This window comes from Tupaia chinensis, unplaced genomic scaffold, assembly GCF_000334495.1.
Source record: "Tupaia chinensis unplaced genomic scaffold, TupChi_1.0 Scaffold000515_1, whole genome shotgun sequence".
Lineage (NCBI taxonomy): Eukaryota > Metazoa > Chordata > Mammalia > Scandentia > Tupaiidae > Tupaia > Tupaia belangeri.
This window is the reverse complement of record NW_006160028.1, coordinates 6,056,909-6,083,557: the sequence shown is the minus strand read 5'-3', so window position 1 is coordinate 6,083,557 and position 26,649 is coordinate 6,056,909. Positions and strand designations below refer to the sequence as shown.

The following is a 26,649-nucleotide window of genomic DNA, read 5'->3' as shown; positions in this document are numbered from 1 at the left end:
ATAAGAGACCATGCCTTTTCTAGTTACTCACTGCAGTAATTAAAATAGCCTGCTTACAGTTCATTGACCACCTTGGAAATGCATGTGATAGAATAATGTTTCTTTAATCCTTGAATCTTAATAGTCTCTTATCTACTCCCTTTGTCTCGTACTCTACATGTTAACCTCATGTTATTTTAACATAGGACCATTTGCAAATTTACATTCGTAGTGGTAGGAATCGTCAAACCGACACCTAGTGGTCCCCTTCTCTCTGTCCTCACACCTTGTACATAAGTTCATTGTATCACTTAGTGCATATAATTTTAAATGTGAATATGTCTGTCTCTACTACACTAAAAGCCCCTTGATAGAGGAACCTGTATCTTTCTGTCCTCAAATCACCAGAGATAGAAAAGCCCTGGTTATGCCTAAAACAATTCTTTAATTTGTTGATTGGAGGTTTATCTTTGGTGCATATAGCATGCAATGTATTTTTACAGTCTTTCTTTTTTTTGAAAAACAATTCTTAATTCTTTTAGAAGCTGGATAAGAAATCATCTCCATCCACAGGAAGTCTAGATTCTGGAAATGAGTCAAAAGAGAAATTATTGAAAGGAGAAAGTGCACTGCAGCGGGTCCAGTGTATCCCTGGCAATGCCAGCTGTTGCGACTGTGGTCTGGCAGATCCCCGCTGGGCCAGCATCAACTTGGGCATTACCTTGTGTATTGAGTGCTCTGGGATTCACAGGTGGGTCGCCTTGCCCATGGATCTTTTGGGTATATTCACGTCGTAAATGATCACGTTTTATTTGACAGAGGGCCTCTTTAACTTCAGTTGATCTACCAGTTTGTATATTTGTACCTTTCATAAATTAGATAAAATTCTGGTTTGTAAAGTGCTTTTGATGACTTTGGTTTATCTTTTATTATTAATTGAAAAGTAGTACTTAAGAGGCCATACTTAAAGGGTGATGAGGGCTAGAATAGAGTCTATGTCACATGAAAAGAGAAAACGCTTGTGTAAATAAGTAGAGACTTGAGAAATTTACACATTAATGCAGTCTTTTTATTTTTATTTCACTTAGGAGTCTTGGGGTTCATTTTTCAAAAGTACGATCTTTAACTTTGGATACCTGGGAGCCTGAGCTTTTAAAGGTAACATAAATATTTGCATAAAACTACTTTATATCTTCACATAAAAGTAAAGATTTTAGAATCTTGGCTTACAAACTTCTGAATTTCTTATGCTAACGACAAATAGAATTGTATTGGAACACATATTTTGGCAAACCTGGTGTTTTCATAATAGGTTTTTTAAATTGCTAAGTTTGTGTTGATCTCTTAAATCCAAATCAGTTGATTCTTTAATAAAACCAAGGTTCCTCTTTTTTTCTACTTTCTTATGTGCCTTAGTTTTAATCTTTTGCAATTAGCTTCTTATTAAAAATGTAAGAGATATTTTGTTGTAGCAAGTGCTATCGTGGATTGGTATAGCCTATTAGCATTGTTTGGTTATTTTAACATACGACCATTTGCAAATTTACATTTGTAGTGGTAGGAATCATCAAACTGACCCTTTTCTCCCTTGAGTCTAAGTATTCATATCTATGAAAATGTCATAAATTATTTTAGGTCAGTACTAGGTTCTTACAAGATTTATAAAATTCCTAATAATTTACAGCTTACTACTTTGAATTCTCATCATCTAGTTAAGCATATTGAAGAAAATATATAAATTTAAGGATTGCAGAATACTCTACATTTCTTTCTGTCTGAAAGCTTTCCTAGACTTTGATCTTGTTCTTTGGTCCAGATAGCATTTTTTTCTTCTTTCTGTCTTATATCATGCCTGATCCATTCCTACCAACTCACATGTCCCAACTCACCTTCACCTTTATGCTCTGCAGCCTCTGGTTGTGTCTTCCTAGCATACATGCCATATCTCTTTTACCCATTTAGGATTTTCCAGGGAGCTGGTTTGTACAATCTGCATCTAGGCAGAGTAAGCATATTTGGCCTTATGGTCAAGCCTAGAATTGGCTACAACTGGAAGCTATAAGATTAGCTGACAGGCCACCGGTATAATATATGAATTTAAATGAGTTCTAATTAAATGGACAGATGGGAAGGAAAAGATAAAAGATTTTGGAACATATAACCAGGAGTTGGTTGTTATTTGGAGATAAAACCCAAGGAGGGGGAAAAATCCAAAAGTAATTTCAAAGGGTTGTAAATTTAGTGGATTTGAATATTTCTAGGAACTGGAAGTGAGGAGAAAACTTTCAAAAAGAATGGATACTTAATTTTTCACTTACTGTCCTAAGACTGGCTATTACTTTATACACCTTACTATTTAGGCAATGTTTTTTTGTCATGCTTCTTGCCCTACAATGGACATAGAGATATAATGTGTGTGTGTGTACACATGTACATACATACAGATAGGTAGTTGTGAGATTACACACACATGAGACAGAGAGAGAATTTGGTAGATGTGGTAATCTTCTCGGTGACATTCTGGTGAAGAATGGCAAATGATAGTATTACTGTCAGTCCTAGTCTCATTTTGTTTTAACTTTAAACTGCTTTGTGGAATGAACAGTTGTAGAACATACAAAGAAATCATCTAGTTATATTAAAGGGCTTTAAAATTTTAGCTTATTTTGGGACCAGCAGATGGCGTAATGGCTACGTTGCTGGACTCCCATGTAGTCGACCACGGTTCAAGTCCCAGACCCAGTGGCTTGAACTCATGCCAGGCACGTGTGCATGTGTGCCCAAGATCCCAAGAGGAGAAGGTATCGCGGTGTGGCCATCCCCCCAGGGGGTGATTTCTCGCTTTCTGTATCTTTGTGTCTTTCTGGCAAGCACACAGGCCCTATACAAAAAAACTCTCAAAAAAAAAAAAAAAAAAGCATATTTGAAGGATTTAATTTATAGCTTATTTTCTTGTTTTCCTGCCAAACAGCTTATGTGTGAGTTGGGGAATGATGTTATAAATAGAGTTTATGAAGCTAATGTGGAAAAAATGGGAATAAAGAAACCACAACCAGGACAAAGGTACTATTTCAGTTGTCTTAATGTGCTACCCACCTCCAACCCCACCCTTTTTTTTCTGATCAGGATTACAGCTATGCCTTATATTTCACTCTAATAGATACATAGCATGGAGGCAAAAATCTTTTTTAAAAAAAGTGTATTTAGAAACACTTCTTACTGCTTTTGTTCAAATGTGGCTTTTTTTGAGTATATAAATTAGGTAATTATATTCTTTTGAGCAGGTAATCAATTACAGTCTCTATGTGAGAGGAATCTTAAATATTAAGGCTCAATGACAGCAGGTGGCGTGGTGGTTAAGATACTGAATACCACATGGTGGACTCTGATATGAGTCCTGGACCTGACAACTTGAAAAATATGTTGGGTGTGAATGTGTGCATGCCCAAAATCCCAGGAGGAGAGATAAGAAGGGATTGTGGCATGGCCATTCCCTTGGGGAGTGATTGCTCCCTTTGCCTCTCTCTCCAGTGAGTGCATGTGCCCTACAGGAAAAATCTTTGAAAAAAAAAAAAGGCTATACATAGGAATATCAATGCTCTTTATAGTTAGAATAGACCAAAGTGCTATTAATGGCAGGTAGCAGCAGGTAGCGTAGTGGTTAAGGGTATTGGACTCCCACATGGCCAACTGCGGTTTGAGTTCTGGACCTGGACCTGGCGGCTTGCTTTCTGACTTTACCTCTACCTCCCCACCACTCTGTTCCTCTCTGGTCAAATTAAAAAGAAATAAATTTTTTTAAAAATGAAAATCTGTTCATTACCACCTCCAAGGGTCAAGTTTCAGTTACCTGCAGTGAATAATGTTACATCGTTTGACTTAGTTCAGCAAATATTTGTCAATCACATATGTCATACCTGGCAGTATGATGTGGAAGAACCATAGATTAAAGGGTGGTTCTAGTGGGAAGAGTGCTTACTTTTTGAGTTTGAAATTATACATTTAGTTCTATAGATGAGTCCTCACTCAACAAAGTGGCTAAGAGTCAGTCAGTGCCTTCAAACTACCTAATTTTTAGTTTTGATGCTGTTTTCAGTCTTTACTTTTTTTTATTATTATTATTTATATTTAAAAAATTTGCTTTAGGGGGCATGTGTTTACCCAAGGGAGATGGGTGAGGGTGGTGAGAAAGCACCCCCTTGGGGAAATGACCATGCTGCAGTCCCTTCTCTTCCATTCTCCTGGGATTTTGTGCACACATGACTCATCCCGGTAGTTTTCAAGCAGCCAGGTCCAAGGCTCGATACGCATAGTCAGCCATCTGGGATCCAGCTGCCTTAACCACCATGCCTTTGGCTGGCTCTTATTCATTAGATTTTTGTTTTTTAAATAATTATATTATTTAACTTTATTTATTTTAATTTGACCAGAGAGAGACAGAGTGAGAGAGAAGGAGAAAGAGGGAAATTGAGAAAGTAAGCTGCCGGGTCTGGGACTCAAAATGCAGTGGGCCATGTGGGAGTACAGCACCCTTAACCACCACACCACCTGTCGGCCCTGATCTACAGTTCTTAAGAGGGGAAAAAAAAAAAAATCAGGCATGTACAAAAAATAAGTTTTAAGGTTTTTTTTGCCATAATCGTATGTTGGAATTTTCTGTTTCACTAAATCTTTATGTATGTAGTTTCCACAAGGTTCCTGGAAAAATGTATATTATAAGAAAAGAACAAGTGGATTCCGAGAGTTTTTGCATCAGAATGAACTCATTTCAACTCCATTTTCCATGAACTTTTTGAAGTCTCTAGTGTAATCAATAATACTTTACTTTAAAGTTTACTTTAAATAATATCCTCTACTAGGTTGTTAGGAAAGTCATGATGTGTTTTTGCATAGAAAAATATGTGTCACGACTTTCCCTCCAGCCAGTAAATCAGAATCTTAATTATTTTCTCAAGCATGCTGTGTTATTTCAGACCTTGAAATATTCTATTTTAGTCAAAGACCTAAAAGCATTTTTATAAGTAAGAACAAGTATAGAACTGATATAGCATTGTATGATTGTATCAGAAATCAAAAGTTTAAAATGTGACATCTTTTTTTCCTCCTTAAATTAAGAATGGCATGTTTTAAATTCTTATAAAAAATTAGGGCCATCAATAATGATAGTCTAATATGTGACATTTCTTCTTTGAGTAAAAACACAACTGAAGTTAATTGCTATAAATTTTTATAGCTTTCCTGATAGTTCTTCATTCTGTAAAAACCACAAAGGAAGTTATGTGTAGACTTGAATGAGAAATGAAAATTAAAAGAGAATAGAACTGATATAGCATTGTATGATTGTATCAGAAATCAAAAGTTTAAAATGTGACATCTTTTTTTCCTCCTTAAATTAAGAATGGCATGTTTTAAATTCTTATAAAAAATTAGGGCCATCAATAATGATAGTCTAATATGTGACATTTCTTCTTTGAGTAAAAACACAACTGAAGTTAATTGCTATAAATTTTTATAGCTTTCCTGATAGTTCTTCATTCTGTAAAAACCACAAAGGAAGTTATGTGTAGACTTGAATGAGAATGAAAATTAAAAGAGAACTTTTTTTTTTTTGGTTAGATTATTATTTGTATTTCATATGAATGTGAAATCATACAGTTCACTAAACAGTTGGAAGGAAAAACGTGTGTAATGTCACAGATTCAGTTTGAATCAATATTAGAGTGAGTGACTTTGTTTGAAAATATTCAGTATATATAATGGCTTCTTTTCAGTATTAGCCATACTAAAGGATAAGCAGACCATCATGATGTTTTTATGTATACCAGACAGGAGAAAGAAGCATATATCAGAGCAAAATATGTGGAGAGGAAATTTGTGGATAAAAATTCTATGTCATCATCACCTTCTGAGCAGGAAAAAAAGATTGTCTCCAAAAGTTATGAAGAAAAGAGGCTGAGCATTTCCAAACTTGGACCAGCTGACCAAGTCAGAGCATCTGCCCAAAGTTCAGGTATTATAGTTTCCTCATTATGTATATAAATATTTTCTTAAGTTGAAATCACTTTCACAGTCCGAATAAGTAGCCATTAAAGGTTTATTACAAATGCTAAAAATCTGTTTCCTTCTGCATGTTCTAAGGAAAAACTGAATTTCTATGTCTTTGAAACAATTAAATAGTGCCATAATAATTCACATTTTTAGGTAGTGTGTAAATTCTAAGGAATATGTCTGTTTAAAATGCAAGGGGAGATGGGAATTACAAGTCTATCATGCCAAAAGCCCTAAGTACTGAATAACTGCCTAATTTCCTTCCTATTTTTCCTTCCTCCTAAATTTTCCCAGTTAACTTTTCTTCCTGCCCTTTTCCCTTCTTACGGCCTGCTTTGTGCTTTGCTAACTTGCATGTCCCCAGTGGTTGCTGTAAATAGCGACGAGGCCAGGCGGGAGTCTCTGTTCTGTCCTGATGAGCTAGATTCACTCTTCTCCTACTTTGATACTTCTTCAAAACTGCGTAGTAGTAAGTACTACTCTTGTGGAGCATTCCGAGTCTGTGCCAGTGGTCATTGTGCGGTGTGGCCATTTCTCTAGATGTTACCCATTGTCTCAGAATTACACATTACTGACAATCATACAATAAATTACGCCTTTTGTCCTCCTGGACATACGAGGTAGCGAGATGTGTTTCAACTCTGAAAATAAGTTTACTTTTAGGCTTTCTGGTTGATTTATGGCTTGTAAGCTAAGTGTTCAATAGAGTTAAACTGTATTAAATGCATTCTGCTGGTAGTGGCTGAGTTCATGTTGATGTGTAAAAAATCATTTTAAAACTTTGTTGTTTGTGAGAGAATTTTTTTCTAAATGACATGAACGTTAATCACTAGCCAATTTTTCTTTGAAACAGTTAAGAGTAATGACAGTGGAATCCAGCAGAGTTCTGATGATGGAAGAGAGTCTTTACCCTCTACAGTATCAGCCAATAGTTTATATGAGCCTGGTAAGTTGTGATGAAATTCCATGTTAATTAGTGTTTGCTAAAAAATGCATGTGGTAAATGTCTAGTCTTGATTAAGCCGTTTCTAAAGGAGGTGCTTAGTCTTCTAGAAAGTACCAGAGGATGAATAATACTGTTAAAGGAGAAAGTAGCTAATTTTATTCTGAAGTTCTCTTTGAATTATACGTTCTCCGAAGTTCCATGGTATATACTAAAAGTGCCTTGACAATAGCAAAGAATAATTTTTAATTGACGTGAACTGTGTGCCCTATTATTCTTTATCATTCCTTGTGGCTATCTTTTTTTATGAGGCGAGAGATCAGCAACTCCCTCCCCATTAGGTTTTTTTTTCTCCTGACCTGTGCTTTATTCCTGTAATTTCTCCTCCATGATTTCAGTGATTTGGCCTTGCGGAATACTCAGTAAGCATTCTTCAAATTATTCATACTGCTTGTAGTGCAAAATTGTGATCGTATTGAAGCATCCTGAAAATTTAGTCTAGTGGTAAAACTCAGAGATTCTTGACCTATCCAAGACCACATAGGCCTTGCATACCAGTTGATGTCTTCATAAGAAAAGGTTGAATGTTTTGAGAAGTGAGTAGTCTATGCTAAAAGATATCTATGAAAAACTCCTATAAGCACATTATCATAGATTAATGTTTTTATGTCACAACTTGCACATTCTTTTTTTTTTTTTTTTGAGAGGTTTTTGCTATAGGGCGCGTACGCTCGCCCGAGAGAGACAGAAAGCAAGAAATCACCCCCCCAGGGGGGATGGTCACGCTGCAATCCCTTCTCCTCCATTCTCCTCTCAGGATCTTGGGCACGCATGCACATGCACCCAGCGTGAGTTTTAAGCCACCGGGTCCAGGACGCGACCCGTGTTCAACTACGTGGGAGTCCAGCGACATAGCCATTATGCTAACTGCTGCTTCCCTTTTTTTTTTTTTTTTTTTGAGAGGACAACTTGCACATTCTAGTAAGTCTAAGGGTTCATTTTTTTTTTTCTTAAATTGTAATATAACACATAACATAAAATTTACCCTCAACTATATTTTTCTTTTTTTTAGATTTCTGCATTTCAGGGTCCATATGCTTGCTGGAAAGAGACAGAGAGTGAGAAATCACCCCACAGGGGGAATGACCACCCAATCTCTCTTCCTCCTTTATTCTTGTCTTGAGATTTTGGGCATACATGCACATGCACCTTGTATGTTTTCCAAGCTGCCAGTCTAGAACTTGAACCTCAGAGTCAGCCATGTGGAATTCTACGCCTTAACCACCATGCCATCTGCTGGCTCTTAATCATTATTTTTTTAAAAGTTTATTATTTTTTTCCATAATAGAGATTTAGACGATGAGACAGAGACCTCCAACAGAGTCTTTATTGCCATTATCCACCCCTAGCCTCAGTCACCCAGGATCACAAGCATGCAAAAGAACGCCCTGAGGTCATAGAGACCTCGGGATTCAAACCCAGAACTTCCCCATGTGGCTTCAGCATTACCCCTGTCCTGTCACTGCTGAGCCATCCCAACTGACCTCATCCTAACCATTTTTAAGGCATGCAGTTCAGTGACATTAAGTACATCCACATTGTGCTCTTAGCATCAATCCATAGAACTCATTTCTTAAGCAGTTCTATGCATATTAATTCTCCCTCTCCCTACTGAGAGTTCATTTTTATTGATATCTTTGTGTTTGTTTTTCAGAAGGAGAAAGGCAAGATTCTTCTGTGTTTCTTGAATCTAAACATCTCAACCCAGGACTGCAGCTTTATAGGGCTTCATATGAAAAAAACCTTCCTAAAATGGCTGAGGCTTTGGCTCATGGTGCAGACGTGAACTGGGCTAACTCAGAGGAAAACAAAGCAACACCGCTTATTCAGGCTGTGTTAGGGGTATGAAGTTGTTCACTGAAATTTTTCAGTGGTAGTGAAATATAAAAAGTCATTATATAGTCCAAACATAGTTTTAGTGTCAGTTTTTGTCTGAAGAGATGGGTTGGCAAATAGAAAAAAACCTCTACATTGCTAGTCCTGATTTCTGAGCAGCACATTGATTGCTTTAGCTTTTTTTTTTTTTTTTTTTTGTAATGGAAGAGAATTCTGATAATGTACCATAGTGTATTTTGCTAAATCACAAATTGCAAGTGGACTCTTTTGAAGTAGTTCTTGGGAAGAAAATAATTTACCATTTCTCTGCTTTTGCTGGGGGGTATTTTTTGGACAGGAGAGTGAAATGGAAATGCTATTTGAGAAAAGTAAACACTACGGTGTTTTAAAATAGAAATGTCTTCTTGTTTGCTTTGATACATTGTTAACCTCTTTTTTCCTTTCAGGGCTCTTTGGTGACATGTGAGTTCCTCCTACAGAATGGTGCTAATGTGAACCAAAGAGATGTCCAGGGGCGGGGCCCACTGCACCATGCCACCGTCTTGGGGCACACAGGGTAACTAGAGTGCCTGAGTACTTAAGTAGATATTATTTGAAAGTTATTTTGAAATAACGTTTTGCTTTTTCTCAAGTTAAGATCATTAGGGAGCTTTCCTGAAGAGAGATATTTCTATCACTCACATGGTCATGACAGAATTGGAAAGTTAAAAAAAAATCTCATTCAGAAAAAAGCTACAGTTGACTTTTAGATAGGAAAATTGCAAAGCTTACTTTGACCTTAACTTGTCATTAAATAGATCAGTTTTATTAATAGTACCTAAAACCCTCTGTTACTGAAACTGTGGTAATTATACCAGACAACTTAAGTCTGTGTTTGTATTTAGGTATGCACACGTACATTATCCACATGGCTTGCACACATACAACCTATTTTGGGAGAATTTTCTAACTTAAGAATTTTTAGTTTTTCTACAGTGTAGCCAAAGTCACATTCTAAACTAGATTCTTAGTTTGAGCTGTTGACATAGTGGCTTCTGAAGCAATATTAAGACTATGAAAATGGACTTTCTGTTAGAAAGTATGGGTCATTGCAAAAGTCAAGATATGTTCTTCTGTGCTTTTCTATGCAAAAATGCATTATGACTTTTCTGATGACCCAGTATAAATGATGTCAAAATGTTGGCCTTACATAAAAAGTTTGTGTCATAGGTGATTTATTTTTTTAAGAGCTATTTATTTATTTAATTTTATTGTTATTATTTTTTTAACTGATAAGAGAGAGACAGAAAGGGAAAGTGAGATAGCAAGCCCCCAGGTCTGGAACTCTAACTGCAGTTGGCCATGTGGGAGTCCAGCGCTTTAACCATCATGCCACCTGTTACCCCCAAGGTGATTGTTCTCTCATAAAATATCTCAGGATATCCAGTTTTCAACTAGCTAAGCAAGAAGCTATTCCTTTAAATATTTTTAATAGCTCTTATTTTTATTAACATTCACTTTATTTTCACAAATTAGCAAAAAGATGCAGTTTAATAAATTCCTCATAAAAACTTTCTGTACTTAAAAATTCTCCTAATTTGTCCTTAAACTATTATTATTTTTCTCATTTCATAGATTGTATTTGCCAATTCTTTCCCTTTTTTTCATTTTTTGTCAGTTTTTTAAAGTTTTGCATATTAATGGTACATAGCAGAAAGACTACTTCCCCACTCTTTGCTGTTTTATTATCATTAATATATTGTGACATTTATATTTTCTTTTCTTTTTTTTTTTTTTTTGGAGAGATTTTCACTGTAGGGCGCGTGCGCTCGCCAGACAGACAGAGAGAGACATAGAGACAGAAAGCGAGAAATCACCCCCGGGGGGATGGTCACGCCGCAATCCCTTCTCCTCCATTCTCCTCTCGGGATCTTGGGCACGCATGCACACGCGCCCGGCGTGAGTTTTAAGCCACCGGGTCCGGGACACAAACCGCGGTCGACTACGTGGGAGTCCAGCGACATAGCCATTACGCTAACTGCTGGTTCCCTGTATTTTCTTTAACTATAAAATAATGACCTTGAGTGATCTTTCCTTTGCTTAAGTTTATATAGATACCTGAATATATCTTGTATGATATTCTTTGAGAGTAGGAACCAGAATTTATATATCCTACTATGCTGAATGGATTAAATATGACTGTGAAAATACTTGAGATTTGTAAAATGTTGATCTTGGTGAATTTTTATTCAGTATTCAATAAATATTTGTAGAATAAAGCAAGAATTTCCTAATAAGTTTAAAAATAAGGATAATTTTATTTGTTAACATTATTCTTTAATTTAACCATAGAGAAACAGAGAGAGATAGATAAAGGGAGGGTGAGAAAGCAAGCCTCCAGGTCCAGGACTTGAACTGTGGTTGCCCATGTGGGTGTCAAGTGCCCCAACCACCACACCACCTGCTGGCCTCCTAATAAGTTTCTTTAAGCTTTATAGGGCTTTTTATTTTTTAAGGTGACTAGTTTTTATTTTTTAAGGCGACTACTTTTTATTTTTTAAGGTGAAATCTTAAAAATCTTTTTCCTTAAATAGGCAGGTATGTTTATTCCTAAAACGAGGTGCCAATCAACATGCCACTGATGAAGAAGGGAAAGATCCTTTGAGCATAGCTGTGGAAGCAGCCAATGCTGACATAGTAACCTTGTAAGTATTTTCTTTTTACTTGATGATTTTCCATAGAATGTATTACTTACACAGGTTGTGAGCATGGAGTTTCATGCATGTGTGTGAACTTTAAACTTGGTTCATATTTATTGTGTGCCACATACTTCTCTAAGCACTGTTAAGTGTATTAAGTTTTTTTTTTTTCTTTATTTGGAGAGGTTTTTGCTGTAGGGCGCGTGCGCTTGCCAGACAGAGAGAGACAGAGAGACAGAAAGCAAGAAATCACCCCCCAAGGGGGATGGCCACGCCACAATCCTTTCTCAATTCTCCTCTCGGGATCTTGGCACGCACGCACACGCGTCTGGCGAGTTTAAACTGCCGGATCTGGGACTCAAACCGCAGTTGACTACATGGGAGTCCAGCAACATAGCCATTACGCTAACTGCTGGGCCCAAGTGTATTAAGTTCTTGAAATGCATGAACTTACTGGCTTCTCACAACCACCCTATGAGTAAAATATTGTTATTACTATTATCCTCGTTTTATAAATAAGGAAGCTAAGCCACAGATAATTTGAGATATTAGTAATAGGTGCAGATAATTTGAGATATTAGTAATAGGTGGAGCTAGGATTTGAATCTGAGAATTCTGACACTAACACCCAAGTTTTTAGTCATGCCTATTATACTGCCTGACCAGTAGGGACAGCAAGCCAGTGACATCTCTAAAATGGTGCAACTCTTAGTATAGCACCAGTGGATGGTTTGGAATGGTATAGAAGGAGAGGATTATAAGTAGGGCATTTAGCTGCATTGATATCAGTAACTTGTGAAATTGCATTGACGATAAAAATCTCTGCTTTTTTTTTTTTTGGTGGGAGACAGAGAACATGCAAACATGCATGGATGCAGGGCAAGGGGGTAGAGAGAGAGAGAGAGAGAGAGAATGAATTATCTTTGATAGGGCCATGCCATGTCACAGTCTTTCCTGCCCCAACCTCCCCATCAGTTAGGACCACAGGAACATGTCACAGTGCCCGTCTGGTTTTAGCTTGAGTTGGGAACCAAACCCAGGCCTTGTACATGATACCAGACACCAAGCAGTGGACCTTCTCACTTACACCACTGAGGCTGGACCTCTGCTATTTTTTTAAATGGCTATTCACATGAATACCTGATTAATTTAAGATAAAAATGTAGGTTTTTGAATTATTATATAGAATTTAATGTAACATAATTTTGAAGTCTTTTTATTTTATTTTTTTAAGAGTTTTTTTTTTTTTTGCTATAGGGTGTGTGCGTTCGTCAGACAGACAGAGAGAGACAGAGAGACACAAAGCGAGAAATCACCCCCCAGGGGGGATGGCCATGCTGCAGTCCCTTCTCCTCCATTCTCCTCTTGGGATCTTGGGCACGCACGCTCACGTGCCCGGCGTGAGTTTAAGCCACTGGGTCCGGGACACAAACCGTGGTCGACTACATGGGAGTCCAGCGACATAGCCATTATTCTAACTGCTGGTCTCAAGAATTTTGAAGTCTTGATTTACATCTTAGATCAAAGTAGTTTGTTACATTTGAATCTAGAAATGTGATTGACACCTATATTTTAATCATCATCGACACCTATACTTTAATCATCATGCAGGAAGTCTCAATTTTGTATCAAGTCACTTATTTATTCTATTTTGGGCTACATGAAACTAACAATTGGTAGCCTTTTGTCATTGGATCTCATCATTTTACTGAATTTTAGTCACTTAACAAAGAGAAATCCCCATGTCTGCCTTGAACTCCTGAGCTTCCAGTGAGAATTCTTGACTTGCCATAGATCTCCCTTCCCTGACCCCTGTCAAATTAACGAACAGAACAAAACAACCCAATCCATGTCAGATGCCACAGTTGCCAGAGAGGGTTCTGGAGGTCTGGGGATGTCATGAGTATTTGAGGGTCCACAATGATAGGGAAGCAGCACAGAGTAGGAGAGGGAAATCGAAAATAGTATTTGCCTATTTCAAGATGTTGTTTAAAGTTAGTTAAAGAGGGACCAGCAGTTAGCGTAATGGCTATGTCGCTGGACTCCCACATAGTCGACTGCGGTTCGAGTCCCGGACCCGGTGGCTTAAACTCACGCCGGGCGCGTGTGTGTGCATGCCCAAGATCCTGAGAGGAGAATGGAGGAGAAGGGATTTTGGTGTGGCCACCCCCCCCTGGGGGGTGATTTCTCGCTTTCTGTCTCTGTCTCTCTCTGTCTGTCTGGCGAGTGCACGTGCCCTGTAGCAAAAACCTCTCCAAAAAAAAAAGTTAGTTAAAGAGAAAAAAAGAAGAGGAACTATTCAGCCTTCTTAATGTTATATGTCTTCCTGTGCAGGATGACTAACCCCAAAAAAGGAATATATAACCAATACGGTAGCCATGGGAAAATCTCGGTAACCCATAGTTATTTATTATAATGTTTATATATTAAATATACTTCCAGCATTTAGAGGTAATACGTCTGGAACTACTTCACCTCAGAGTAAGCCAGGCTGAACTTATGATGGGATATTTGCTTCCATGCTGTAGAAGTAATAATTTCAGCAGCTGGCAGAAAAAATTGACAGGTTGCTGTAGGAGTCAGGAATTCTCTGGAGTCCCCAGGAAGCAAGTGCTAATTGTAGTGCAGAGTTCTTGCTTAAATAGAGCCAAAATGTACTTTGCAGAAATTTTTTATTGTCTTTTCTCCTTAGAATGTTATGAAGGTAAGATACAATTATTTTCCTGTCTGAAATTGCTAGGTCTGATAAACTAAAAGCCATGTTATTTTAGTAGAAAATACTAGTAAAAGAAATAATTACATTAGTACATGCATGACCTGCTTTTATAATTCATTTATTTATGAACATTTATATTCTGTAAACTCCTCTAAAAGATTCCTTTATTTAATTTTAGGTTACGTTTAGCAAGAATGAATGAAGAGATGCGAGAATCAGAAGGACTTTATGGACAGCCAGGTCAATATTCTACTAATAACCATACTGAAATGCAGTATAAGAAATGCATTCAGGAATTTATCAGTTTACAATTGGAAGATTCCTAATTATTTAGCAAACTAATATGATATGGTAGAATTTTTATAATATACTTGTAAATTTGTGAGTTGTTAGCTACGTACTGTACTTACTGAATTCTTGGGCGGCTAATCCTGGGCCTTTGAAAATCCATAAGTATTCCTCTGACAGTACAGATTTACTTGCTGTATTTAACTCTGGCTGCTGATTCTTTATGTGCTGTACAGGTGTCTTCCATATACACATTCCAGTGAAGTGAATGGAATGGTAAAAGTATTCTTTATATAGTTACAGCAGCAAAATAATTGTTTTCTTTTTGGAATTCTTTTTAGCTGTCAAGTGAATATAACAGAATTGTTCCTTTTTGTTATTCAGGGAATTTCTATAAATTGTGTTCAGGGAAAAAAAAATCATCTTGTGTTTGGCATATAAAAAGTCGGTATGGAAAAATACCAAGAAAAAGTTTATTGATGAATTTTATATTCCAATCTAAAAATGAGTTGAAGATTTGGATTTAAACTAAAAATGTACCAGCAGGTTGAGAAAGTCCATAATGGGAGTGGGGCCAGTTTAAAAGGTGGAGGAAAATGTCTTATTTTAGCTTTAGCTTTGCCCCAAGCAAATGCACAGTCTGTTGGATAAGTGGAAGTATTTAGGACAGACAGTATTTTGTGAACCTTATGGCGAAGCAGACTTACTCTTGTTAGAGAGATCTTAATTTGTGATCGCCTTGAATTTCATTTTGAATAATTTTCACCTTTAAGTCAAGATACCAAGAAAAAGAAGAAATGTTGCTGATCAGATTCTTCTTTTTTGATGAATCTGTGTGGATTAGACATTCTTCACAAAGCAGAGACTAATTGTCAGATTTCTAGGTTTAATGAATTTGAGTAGATGACTTATTAATATATTTGCTTTAAATTCATATACATTACAGTAAAAAGTTTCAGGAATTCATGGCCAAAATTCTTGAGAATGTTCAGTTTACAGAGTATATTCAATTTTTAAAAAATGGATACTGATACATTATTTTAGAAGTGCCCTAGTAATTTATTCTTGTTGCTTAAATAAGTTTAGAAATTTCTGTGCTTTATACTACCCTCAGCCATTTATTTTAACCAGATTAATGTATAATTAATATCAATGTGGGGGCCATTCTTTCCTCAGAAGGTTATATTTGCTACTTATTTTTGGCCCAATTTATTAGAGAAATAGTAAGAACTTAGAGAATAGAGGCACTTGAGCTAGATACTTACATTCTAGGGTGTCCCACTTTAATCCTATGGATCATACAGTACTACTGACTTGTGATATTCCACGATATAAGAGTGCTGGTTAAGGGTGAAACACCAGCCTTCTTTCGGGATTTCACTCATTTGTTTTAGACTTGAATGTTAGATTTTTCAGTAAGTCACACCTTTGTAGCATATATACTTAAGCAACAGTATTATAAGGCCATTTTTAAGGCCTTTATGTTTAAGCACTTTAAGCTAGAAATTGTTCAAAGGGTAGGACCTAATAATTGTGAGATAAGAGTGAATTTCAAGATTTTAAGTTGAACTTTTTTTTTTTTTTTTTTTTTTTTCTGAAATCAGCATTGCAATTCCAGTTCTTTTTTGATTTCCATTTGCATGGAATATCTTTTTCCAGCCCTTCACTTTTAGTCTATGTATGTCTTTATTCATAAGGTCAGTTTCTTATAGGCAACAGATAGCCCTAAGGTGTTTGCTGATGATGTACAACCAACTGCTTAGTCAGAAGGTCAGTGCTCGACTCTTCTCTGGAGTCGGGAAGCTGGAAAGGACGCAAGGCCTCTATGTTCTTGCCACCTCTTGTTCCAAATTGCTTGGGCTTCTGCTGCTACCAGTTAGGAGCATTCTGATGTCTCTTTCACTGTCATTTATGTATAAGTTTATATATATACCTTCCACTCATCAGTGGAAAAATAGATTTTTCTAGTTTTTTTATGTTAATGAAAATTTTCAAACATGCTTTCCTCTCATTCTCAAATTTCATTTGAGAGGTTAAAAATAGATCAGAATTCTGGAAATAGTATATCCGAAAAACATGACTTTTTAAATTTATTTGAGGATTATCTTTGAAAACAATTAGGTTTTTAACTCATTCAGAGGGTCTGATACTTAAAGCAGAATAATTTTATACTTATACAGGTGATGTGGTGAAATGGCATGGCAATCGCTCTCTGGTTACTTTTCTCTCCCTTTATGAGTCTTTGGAGAGCGGATACATTTGGCTCAGGTAGCGACTCTTCGGTTTTCCTCTGCTTATTACTGTAAATTTTTCTCTCACAGACTTGGGTGGATGGTTTGTGGGAAACTTTTTGATTATCCTAGCAATAGAAAGAAAACCTCAGCACTCAGTAAATTTGAAATACAGGTATTTTCGATCTTTTGATAATGAAGAATCCTATTATTTAAGAGACTCAGATATCACTTTTGGCAGTCATGGACCTATTTCTTAGGAACACCTCACTTCTGAACTTTCTTTACAATTCTAAGGACCTGGTTTCCCTATTTTTTGCAAAGTGAGGTAAAAGCACGAATTTCTTTAAGGGAGTAAATGCCACTCTTGAGCAGTCCGTAAAACTTTTAGTAGGCCTGGGTGGATGAGGGAAACAGCACACCGTTCTCTGAATTGTTGGTTCCCAACAACTAGTTTGGTGGTTTCCACAGCGTCTGGTCCTGTGACTCCAGGAACCACTAACGGTTATGCGAGTATGCAATGGACAAAGGTTGGGAATGACAGATCTAGTCAGTCATGACAAGGAAGCTGCTACCAACCCAGAAGGGGCAGATGATGCATGTGACCCCGGGCAGGGGGTCTCACGGGCTGCCATCCCTTCGAGGGAGAGCATTTCAGGAGCAAAATCAGCAAATTCTTGAGTCATCATCATAACTGCAGTTGTGATGAATATTCTGCATACCAAAAATTAAAAAGGAAGTTAAGCTCAGTATAAACACAGCAGTCTACACTGAAAAAACTTAGAATGTCTAGGCACATAGAAATGTTAACTCTCTGAAAGGACATAGAATGTGGTTAAGTAACTTAAAGAATATGCTTAATGTTATAAATACTGGGTGATTAGTGGTTTACTATTTATAAGAGACCGTTAAACGTACTTCTGGGAATAATCCAGGGCAGCATATTCTGGGTGGTAGTTTATGTGTTCTAGTATAGACAAATTATGTTTATCTTGGGAAGAATTCCAAGTGATTAAAATTATATTTAAATGTTAAATAATCACATTGAAGTTTCACTTACGTTAGCTATATTAAATACCTTAGTCACTACTGTTCTTGTAACATCGTGTAACATTTGCTTTTGACAACACCTTAAAGTCTAAGAAAGGTACTATATTAACAGTGCATTAGTGTTTTGTTAGAAACTGAATATTAACAAAAAGTTATGTATGTGTGTATGAAGGTGAAAACTTCCTTTTGTATTGTATTAACTTTTTAAGATGTATTCAGTCAGTGAAACCAATGATATTATATGATGCACCAACACTTTACTTCAAGGAAGCATTCAGTTCAGTGAATGAAAAGTCTTACAATTTGTTTGCATGGTACAATGGTTCTACTAAAATGTACTTGTGTAATAGGTACCAGATGATTTAAAAACAAAACCTGGAAAACCGTTAAAAAAAAGATACCACATCTTGTTATAAAAATATGCATTGCTAATAGTAGAAGCCATATATTGCCATTGTACTGTTGTAACTCTTCCGAATGCTCATCTGGTGCTATCCGTAAACTATTTGGCATTACCGTCTGCTAGATCCTTCTTCCTATTTCTTCTTGAATGTATAATGTGTGCCTTTTAAGTTTCATCTGGTGTCGAATGGTAAAATCAGTGTGGTATTTTTGTATTATAATCTGCACTTTACACTTTCTTGGAAAGTAAAATCCTAGACTATTAAGTTTAAATAGTATTTTTAAAATATTTATAATGTTTACAATAAATATTTTAAATATTTTAATTCAACATCTAAGAATAAGAAACATTTAAAAATATTTTGTATGGTTTATTAATTGCTATTTAATGTTACTCTCTTCTCAGTTTATTTTATTTCTTTTAGAATGACTGAAAATGGGAATAGATTGTACTTTGTCTTTTAATATGGAAGTAAACTTTTAAGAAATCATGGGTATAACTGGATTGTCTTCCTAGTTGTTCCAATATATCAACCTTTATTTTTGTTTTAAATAATAATTAGTTAGATGTTAATCTCAGCCAACCTGCTAAGAGTCTTTTCTTCTTATTTTTCTTTTTAAAGTAGACTGATTAGGTTTATTTGATTGATTCAGGGTTAAATGAAAGCTATATATAGAGTTTAATAGCTTCCAGGGTTAAATGAAAACTATATAGAGAGTTTAATAATTTTTTACATGGAATAAATATTAAAAGTGACTAAGTATTAAAATATTAAAAATTTTAATTGACAATCTTGGTTTATGCTGTTAGACCTTTCTACTAGATCTTTATCCCCCTCCCTCAACTTTTTACTAAATCTTTACTTTTGGTATGACATCAATTGCCTCAAAAATCTTGCTTTTTAGAAACTGACAAAATTTACTGCACTGTTAACAACCACTGTAGTAATGAGTTTGTTACAAGATGGATGCAAGGTATCTTATGGGAAGTCATTTTTTTAAATGTTGCAACAACAATCATCTAAAACAGTATTTTACGGTCTAAACCTTGAGAGCAGAATTATGCCAAGCGTCAATATAGAACTAATGTTTAGCAGGAAGCATTCGTGATGAATGAGTCACCTTGAATAAGATTCCTTTGTCTGAGGGATTCATCTATCTGTGTGCATGTAGATATTTAGTTTCTCATGGCAAAACAAAAATATTCAACCTACTGTAATATCAGTATCTACAATCCACTTCTCTGTAAGTATATTTGTACATATACACGTTTATTATTCTAATTTAACAGATGTCTTTGGTATTTACTCCCATTTGGTCAGTAGCATTCTTTAACATATGACATATAGTAAATAAAATCTGACTATATGTAAAACAATTATTTCAATAACAATCATTTTCTAGGCTTTTTTATTTTATAAGCTTAGTAAGCAGATTAGTTGCATTTGTTTTAACTAAGTTTTAAAGCTTGAGTAAGGAATTACTTTTTCACATGCTATTTTAATTTAAATGTCTTTCAATGAAAAGATATGGTAAAATAGGTTTCTTCGCCACCAAATTATTCATTTTGTTTTGTTAATAATAACTTGCATCCATCAGAAACACTAGTATTTGGTTTTGGTTATTTCTTTTGGCCTTTATCAAGGGAGATACTTATTTTTAGGAATGTGTTATTTACTTCATTTAGAATGACTTATTTCTCACATGTTAATAAATGTGTTTCTTTATATTGCTTTAAAACACTTGCATCTTTGCTCCTTTCTAACTCTGAACTTTCCTCTGTGGCTGCATCTGAGGTGCTTTTTTCAGGTATAGTTTTTTTTTTTTTTTCTCCTTTCACTATATACCTTCCTGGAATTTATATTCCATTGGCCTTTTTCCCTCCCAAAATGCAAATATAAATTAGTTTTTAATGTAATGTATCATAAAATAGCCATCATAAAAATAAATGTTTTATGAATACGTTAATCGTATACATTTTTAAAATGTTCTTATTTTACTTTGTGCAGGTGATGAAACATACCAGGACATTTTTCGTGATTTTTCCCAAATGGCATCCAATAACCCAGAGAAGCTAAATCGTTTCCAGCAAGATTCCCAGAAATTCTGAAATTTTTTAAGAAGGGGGAAATATGAAATCTGGTGACCCCCTAATGTGTACAGCTGAAAACTTACAAATTTTTACTGCTTTCATTTTACTTACTTAATTTGCTAGAGAATGAAAAGTTTGGGAAAAAAAAAAGGTACCCAGTCATGGATATTTTTATAAATTGAAATATAGCTGGGGGGGGGGTTAGAACCTACTTTAGGACCTATTTAAAAAAAAAAAAAAAGCCTTTGTTTAAAGGGCTGTTTTTAATAGATAAAGTTGGTTAGACTTAAGCCATCTGTAGGTTGTAAGATGCTGAAAAGATTAGACATTATCTCTCTCCCTCTCTTTTTGTTTGCCAATGAGTGATAGCATTGATTTTTTTCCCCATGATACCCAGGATCATTCAGTCAAGCATGTCTGCGTCAAGGGGGAGCAGATGTTGTGCCTGCTTTTCTTAGCTTCCATGATGCTTCGTAGTCATCCAGAAGTAGGTGTGTGTGTGTATGTATGTTTTTTGCGTGTTTTAGGGTAGCCTAGCCCCCATACACATAATGTATGCTTTAATGATTAGAATAGAGACTATGTTTGGTTGTGCTCCTTAGATCACAGGCTGTTGCCCAGGACTTCCGTGTGCATGTACTAACTGTACAGGTAGACAGAGTTCCGCCTTTTAGAATTAGACCTTTTATGAAACAAAAAGAAGCCTTTAGTTGTTTCTTTTTTGTTGGCTTTTGTTTTTTAATAACAGAAGCATCAGTTTAGAAGTTGTAATTCTTTATCTTGGGGTTGATTTCCTAAAACCTTGACCAATTTATCCATGTAATAAAACTGTGTTTCTAAGGTTACTGAATGTTGCAAAATTATGCTTTCATCAAAATCTAACATTCAAAAGACAAGTTCATTTATAAAATAATGTAGAGCATTTTTATAGTACTTGAATGTATCCTTTTTTAAATGCATTTTTGCTATTGTTCCCAGTGAAAGAAAAATCTGTACAAAGGAAGAGGAAAACCACTTTTTTTTTTCTAGTTTATATGCAACTACGCAGCAACAAATTGTTTTTTTCTACATCTATACTGTGTACCTGTGCACAGTTTACGTTCTTTTAAATTATATCATGTATATAATTTTACTGTTTGCTTACATGAATCATAACTATTAAATTCCAAAATATTATGGATTTACTTACTTCCCTTAAGAAGCTACAAATTAGTCTGATTCCATCTTTGACTGACATATCTTATCAAAAGTATAGAATAATTAAGTAATTTGCCTAAGGTTCCTTAAATGTTGCCAACAACTAAGTTTCATTTTTTAAAAATAAATTATATGCAAATAATATTATTTCTAAATAATAAAGGTTTTGAACATAAATTATATTTAATAGGATAGATAATGCATTTTAGTATTTTTCCCCCTACAATAACTAGAGTTTCATAAAATCATATTTTACCCAAATGGGAATTATACCAAAATAAATTCACATCACAGGAAAGGTTCCATAATGTGGCCAAACTGCATGTATGTCATGCTTACTTAGTAATCATCACTATGTATTAGACAAGGATAAAATTATACTTGTGAGTTATTTCTGAAGAAATGCTAACTTCCAAAGCATTTTGTTTTAATTACAACTACTGTTGTAATTAACAGGAACATTTCACCTTCCTCTCATTCACCTCAGAGTCACGTTACTTGGCTTTTTCGGTACTTTATTTAAAGGTAAAAGTCTGACTTGTATCATGTTTTGTGAGAGTGTGCTCTGAAACAAATTGTCTAGAAAGCTCAAGGAAAAGAAGTATGTTAAACAGAAGGAAAGAGAGAAGCCTGCCTTCCTTTGTAGTGCCTGCTCCCCTTTAACTGTAGGACTTCACTCCTCATGCTCCTGACCTGTATCTGAGGAAGTTTGGGGAGTTTTTTTTTTTTTTTTTGGGGGGGGGGGTTGGGGGGGGGGCTGGGAATCAGGCCTTGGGTGCTTCGGGATTACCTCTGGGATCTCTGTGGTTGCTAAGGCAACTCCGCATGCTCCTCTAGCTCCTGCAGCTTGTGACCTGAGCTGTGATGTGGCAGTAATTAGTGTCTACTTAAATTTAATGGTTAGAGATGTATGTGAAGTGTCCCGAAGATGATCATGGTTCTGAGTATCTCCAGAGAAAGCTAAGTCTTTAATATTGCAAAGATGCTGACAACTCAAAAATACATTTCTGTGGCTCGATTTTTTGAATGCCCTGAGACATACCTTGAAGTGAATTTGGCAGAAACAGAGTAAATGCAAGGCTTTAAATGAAATCAGTTGTTACAAGGTAGGTTGGGTCCTGGGTGGATTTCACTGTGTCGGCTAATAGCTTCTGTGTAATACGATATACGGGGGACTATTCAGTGCATTATGAAAAACTATAATGTAAACGGCGCTACATACTCCTGGGCTTGTTAGTCTGTGACTGCCCTTTAGTTTTTCCGTAACTGATTTGCTGATATTAGTTTCCTATTATGCTTACTATCATTAGCTTATTAACCTAAAAATCATATTCATATCAAGTAAGAACAGCAGCACAAACTACGAAGAGTTCATGTTAGAACTAGAATAGTGGTAAATGAACAGTTACTTACAGTGCTTCATTGCAACATGTACGCGTTTGAGATTTCTAAGGTTTTAAAAATGACCATAACCACAATCCTTAGAAATTCAGATGTTTCCAGGGATTCACTATCTTACAGTGTTTGCCTAATTTGTACCAATTTTCACTGTAGATCTTAATGAACTTTTGTATTTACTTACCCAAATACATAATTTGGAATATATACTTTGGTTCTTTGTCAAGTTGCATTTTTTGGGTGCTTCGACATATACATATACATATACATATATATATATATATATACACACATACATACATACACACACACACACACACACACATCCCTTCATGTTTAGAAAACTGAAGTTTCTAATTTGTTAGTATTTTAAAAATACAATTTTACACTCGAAGTATGGTCACAATAAACCATGTGTGCGTTAAGAGTAAATTTACTACCTGTTTTGGATAATCAGACATTCCCAAATCACTCTTATATTGTGAAGTAAACCCTTCTGTATGATAGCACTTTTGACCATGGACATGAGCTGGAAGAAGGATATATTTTTACAGACTGTCTGTCCAGAATGACTTTAGAGCTACATGAGGTGGTGGGAAGAGCACTGCACGAGCAGTCACTACCCCTTTGGATTCAAAGCTCTTCGCAAATCAAAGAGTGGGATGAAACAAGGTGAAAAGGGAACACTTTCGTGTACTGGTTGGTTCCTTACAGCGGACTTCGGCACTACTTTATGTCACCTGATTCTCATAGTAGAACTTTGGAGATCTTAATCCAAGTGTTCCAGCAGCATCTGTTTCTTGGGTCATCTGTTGTTTCGATCCTAGTCTGCTCCTCTTGTTTCAGAGTTTACTCGGTTCGCTAGTTGGTGGCAGAGCTGACACCATGAACCAGGCCTGACTGAGTACTTGTCAGAGGCACTTTACTCGTAGCATGGAGTGATTTGAAATCATTGTATAGCAGCAAAATCTGATAATGCCTGCCAGCTTTCCTCATGTTTTGACAACAAAGATTCCAAATATTGCAGAGAACCTGGCCTGGAAATGAGGTTCAGAGGAATAGATTGAGATTTGGAGACCTCAAATTGTAGAGAAAATTTTGTATTTTTGCAGTAATCAACATTAATGAAAGCAAAATATGATAAAGATAATTTTAATTCACCATATACTTAGCAATTTCTTGATGCTTCCAAATATAAGATACCTAAAAGGGCTTGGTTTTAGATTGGATCCTAACATCTGTAAATACAGTTTTGTGGACATCCTTTTCTGTTTGTATAAATCTGTCCACTTAAAAGGGGATAATGTGGGGTCAAAGCAAAGGTTTGATTAAATAAACTTTTCTCTGCATTAGCTGTTTCACTATCTTATTTTCTAGATTTTCGTATTTTTTCTCAAACCTCGCCCTCCCCTTCTTTAGGTGTTAACTTTGAACAGGGAAAGCTTGCTGCATTATAAAGATTGTTGGCACAAAGGCTAAAGGTTAACTTTTGGAAATGACAAGCTACTTTTCTATATGTTTACTTGTGTTTTGTGATATTTCTGGATCATTCCAGTCATAAAGACTTATTACATGTAATATTTCTTACTACCTGTATAAAGGTATATTTTACAGAATGTATAACCAACACTCCATTTACTTTTTATTAGTATGTAGAGGATTTGTATCTAATTCATGAATGTAGCTTACTATAGTTTGTCATTGTACATGAAAACAGAATTCATTATCTTTATAGCTATTCTAAAATGTACATTATGTAAGAATTGTAAATATTATACTTGATTAAGTTCTTTGTATGCTGAAAAATTACAATAAGTCAATAAAAATCTTCTGGCATAGTTATTTTATGCTCAGACTTCACTTGTGAACTACACTGCAGACATATCTGTTAACATCTGTTCTATTTAAGGCACTGTATCTCTTTCTGGCCCTTTCAGATTGATCTCCATAATCCTCTTGGCTAATTGCTTTTAACAAGAAATCCTTTGTGATCTTTTAAGTATTTCCTTCTGTCTGGTCATAGAGTTGTTTACACCCATTACCCCCCCCCCCCTTCATTGGCTGAAAAATCAAAAATACCTTCCTTTGGCTTTTACTCTAATTTTTTCCATTATGATTGATATATCTGTTGAAGTTCCTAATCTAGGCAACATAGTCACACTCAGTCCTGTTAGTAAACAAACAACAGGCAGAAACATGTTTTTATATGAGTTGGGATTGAAGGGATGAAGGGTTGAAAGAACAGAATTGTTTTCTTTTGCTTCCTTAAAAAACGACTTGAAAACAACACATAAACTTTTTTCCTTGTAACTTGATTTATTCAGCTTTATTTCATTTTTAGAATAGTCCTGTGAAGAGAACCCACACTGATAATAAATGTTTTAAATGAAAACAAAACAGCCTACTTGTTCCTTATTGCATAAACTGCCTTTTTTTTTTTTTTAATAGATTTTTGCTATAGGGTGCATGGGCTCACTGGAGAGAGAGAGCAAGCGTGAGCAAGAAATCACCCTTCGGGGGGATGACTATGCTGCAATCCCTTCTCCATTTTCCTCTCGGGATCTTGGGCATGCATGCACACGTGTCTGGCATGAGTTGTAGGCTGCTGGGTCCGGGATTCAAACTGTGGCCAACCACGTGGGAGTCCAGCAATATAACCATTACACCATCTGTTGGTCACACAAACTACTTTTACAAGTTTAAATAATGATAAGGTAAATGCACTTGTGCTGTTCATATTTAAATCTATCACCACATGCAGTTATTAAAATGAGACAAAGTTCAGTTTTTTAGTCCTGTTGATTCAGTTTTTAAAAATTTGGCATAGGGGACACGTGCTTGCCATAGACAGACACACAGAGAGAGGACATGAGAAAGTATCCTCCATGGGGAATGGTCATGCTGTACCCCCTTCTCCCCCATCTCTCCCTCCTTTTGGGATTTTGGGCATGCATGCATATGCACCCTGTGTGGTTCTCACGCCACCAGGTTCGGGCTTCGAACCATGCAGTTGGCCATGTGAGATCCAGCTGCCTTCACTACCGTGCCACTGACTAGCTCAGTACTGATCTGCTTTAAGAGCTACCTCTATAGCCACATGTAACTAGTGGCTATTGTTTTGAACGACGCAGATTACAGATCTTGCCCATCATTATATGAAGTTCTACTGGGTAGTAGTAAGGGAGAGACCTGTTTTCTTGGGATATATACTTGTATACTTGGGACGGGTGTATTTATACATGTATACAGTGGAATCATGTTTTGTGAACCCACTTCTTTCACTTAGTAAGTGGGAAGAATAAAAAATGTATTAAAAATTTTAAACATATACAAACGTATTGAATAACAAAGCTCAGAATAACAATTGCTTTATTTATACTCCTATTCCCCCTTCCCCTGAAATTTTCTGAACCAAATCCCCAACATTTCACCAGCAGATCATTCAATATACATCTATAAAAGATGAAGACTCCTAAAAAAAGAAAATAGTATTTTCTTAAACTATAAAACTCTATACTCAGTATTCAAATTTTCCCAGTTGTCTCAAATGTGATAAAAAAATATATAGATTGTACAAATCAAAATCCACATATGTTCCATACATTACAGTTGGCTATCATGTCTCTTGAGTCTATAAGTCTCTAGGTTTTCCTTCCATTTATTATTTACATGTGTGGGGCTAGCAGGTGGCATGGTAGGTTTTTTTTGTTTGTTTTAAAGAATTATTTAAC

General features: G+C 35.8%; 1 protein-coding gene across 2 annotated transcripts in view; it reads left to right on the top strand.

Moving 5' to 3' along the window:
• Positions 1 to 22,586, top strand: part of ACAP2 (ArfGAP with coiled-coil, ankyrin repeat and PH domains 2) — a gene marked incomplete at its 5' end in the record, with an annotated part of 97,181 nt that extends 74,595 nt beyond the window's left edge. For both annotated transcript variants that reach the window (XM_014590985.2, XM_014590984.2), the window contains 10 exon segments: positions 522 to 730; positions 1,068 to 1,137; positions 2,951 to 3,042; positions 5,805 to 5,989; positions 6,881 to 6,973; positions 8,685 to 8,872; positions 9,313 to 9,422; positions 11,440 to 11,550; positions 14,439 to 14,500; positions 20,241 to 22,586. In XM_014590985.2, the coding sequence (XP_014446471.1) occupies positions 522 to 730; positions 1,068 to 1,137; positions 2,951 to 3,042; positions 5,805 to 5,989; positions 6,881 to 6,973; positions 8,685 to 8,872; positions 9,313 to 9,422; positions 11,440 to 11,550; positions 14,439 to 14,500; positions 20,241 to 20,341 (1,221 nt within the window).
• Positions 22,587 to 26,649: the final 4,063 nt, after the last annotated feature.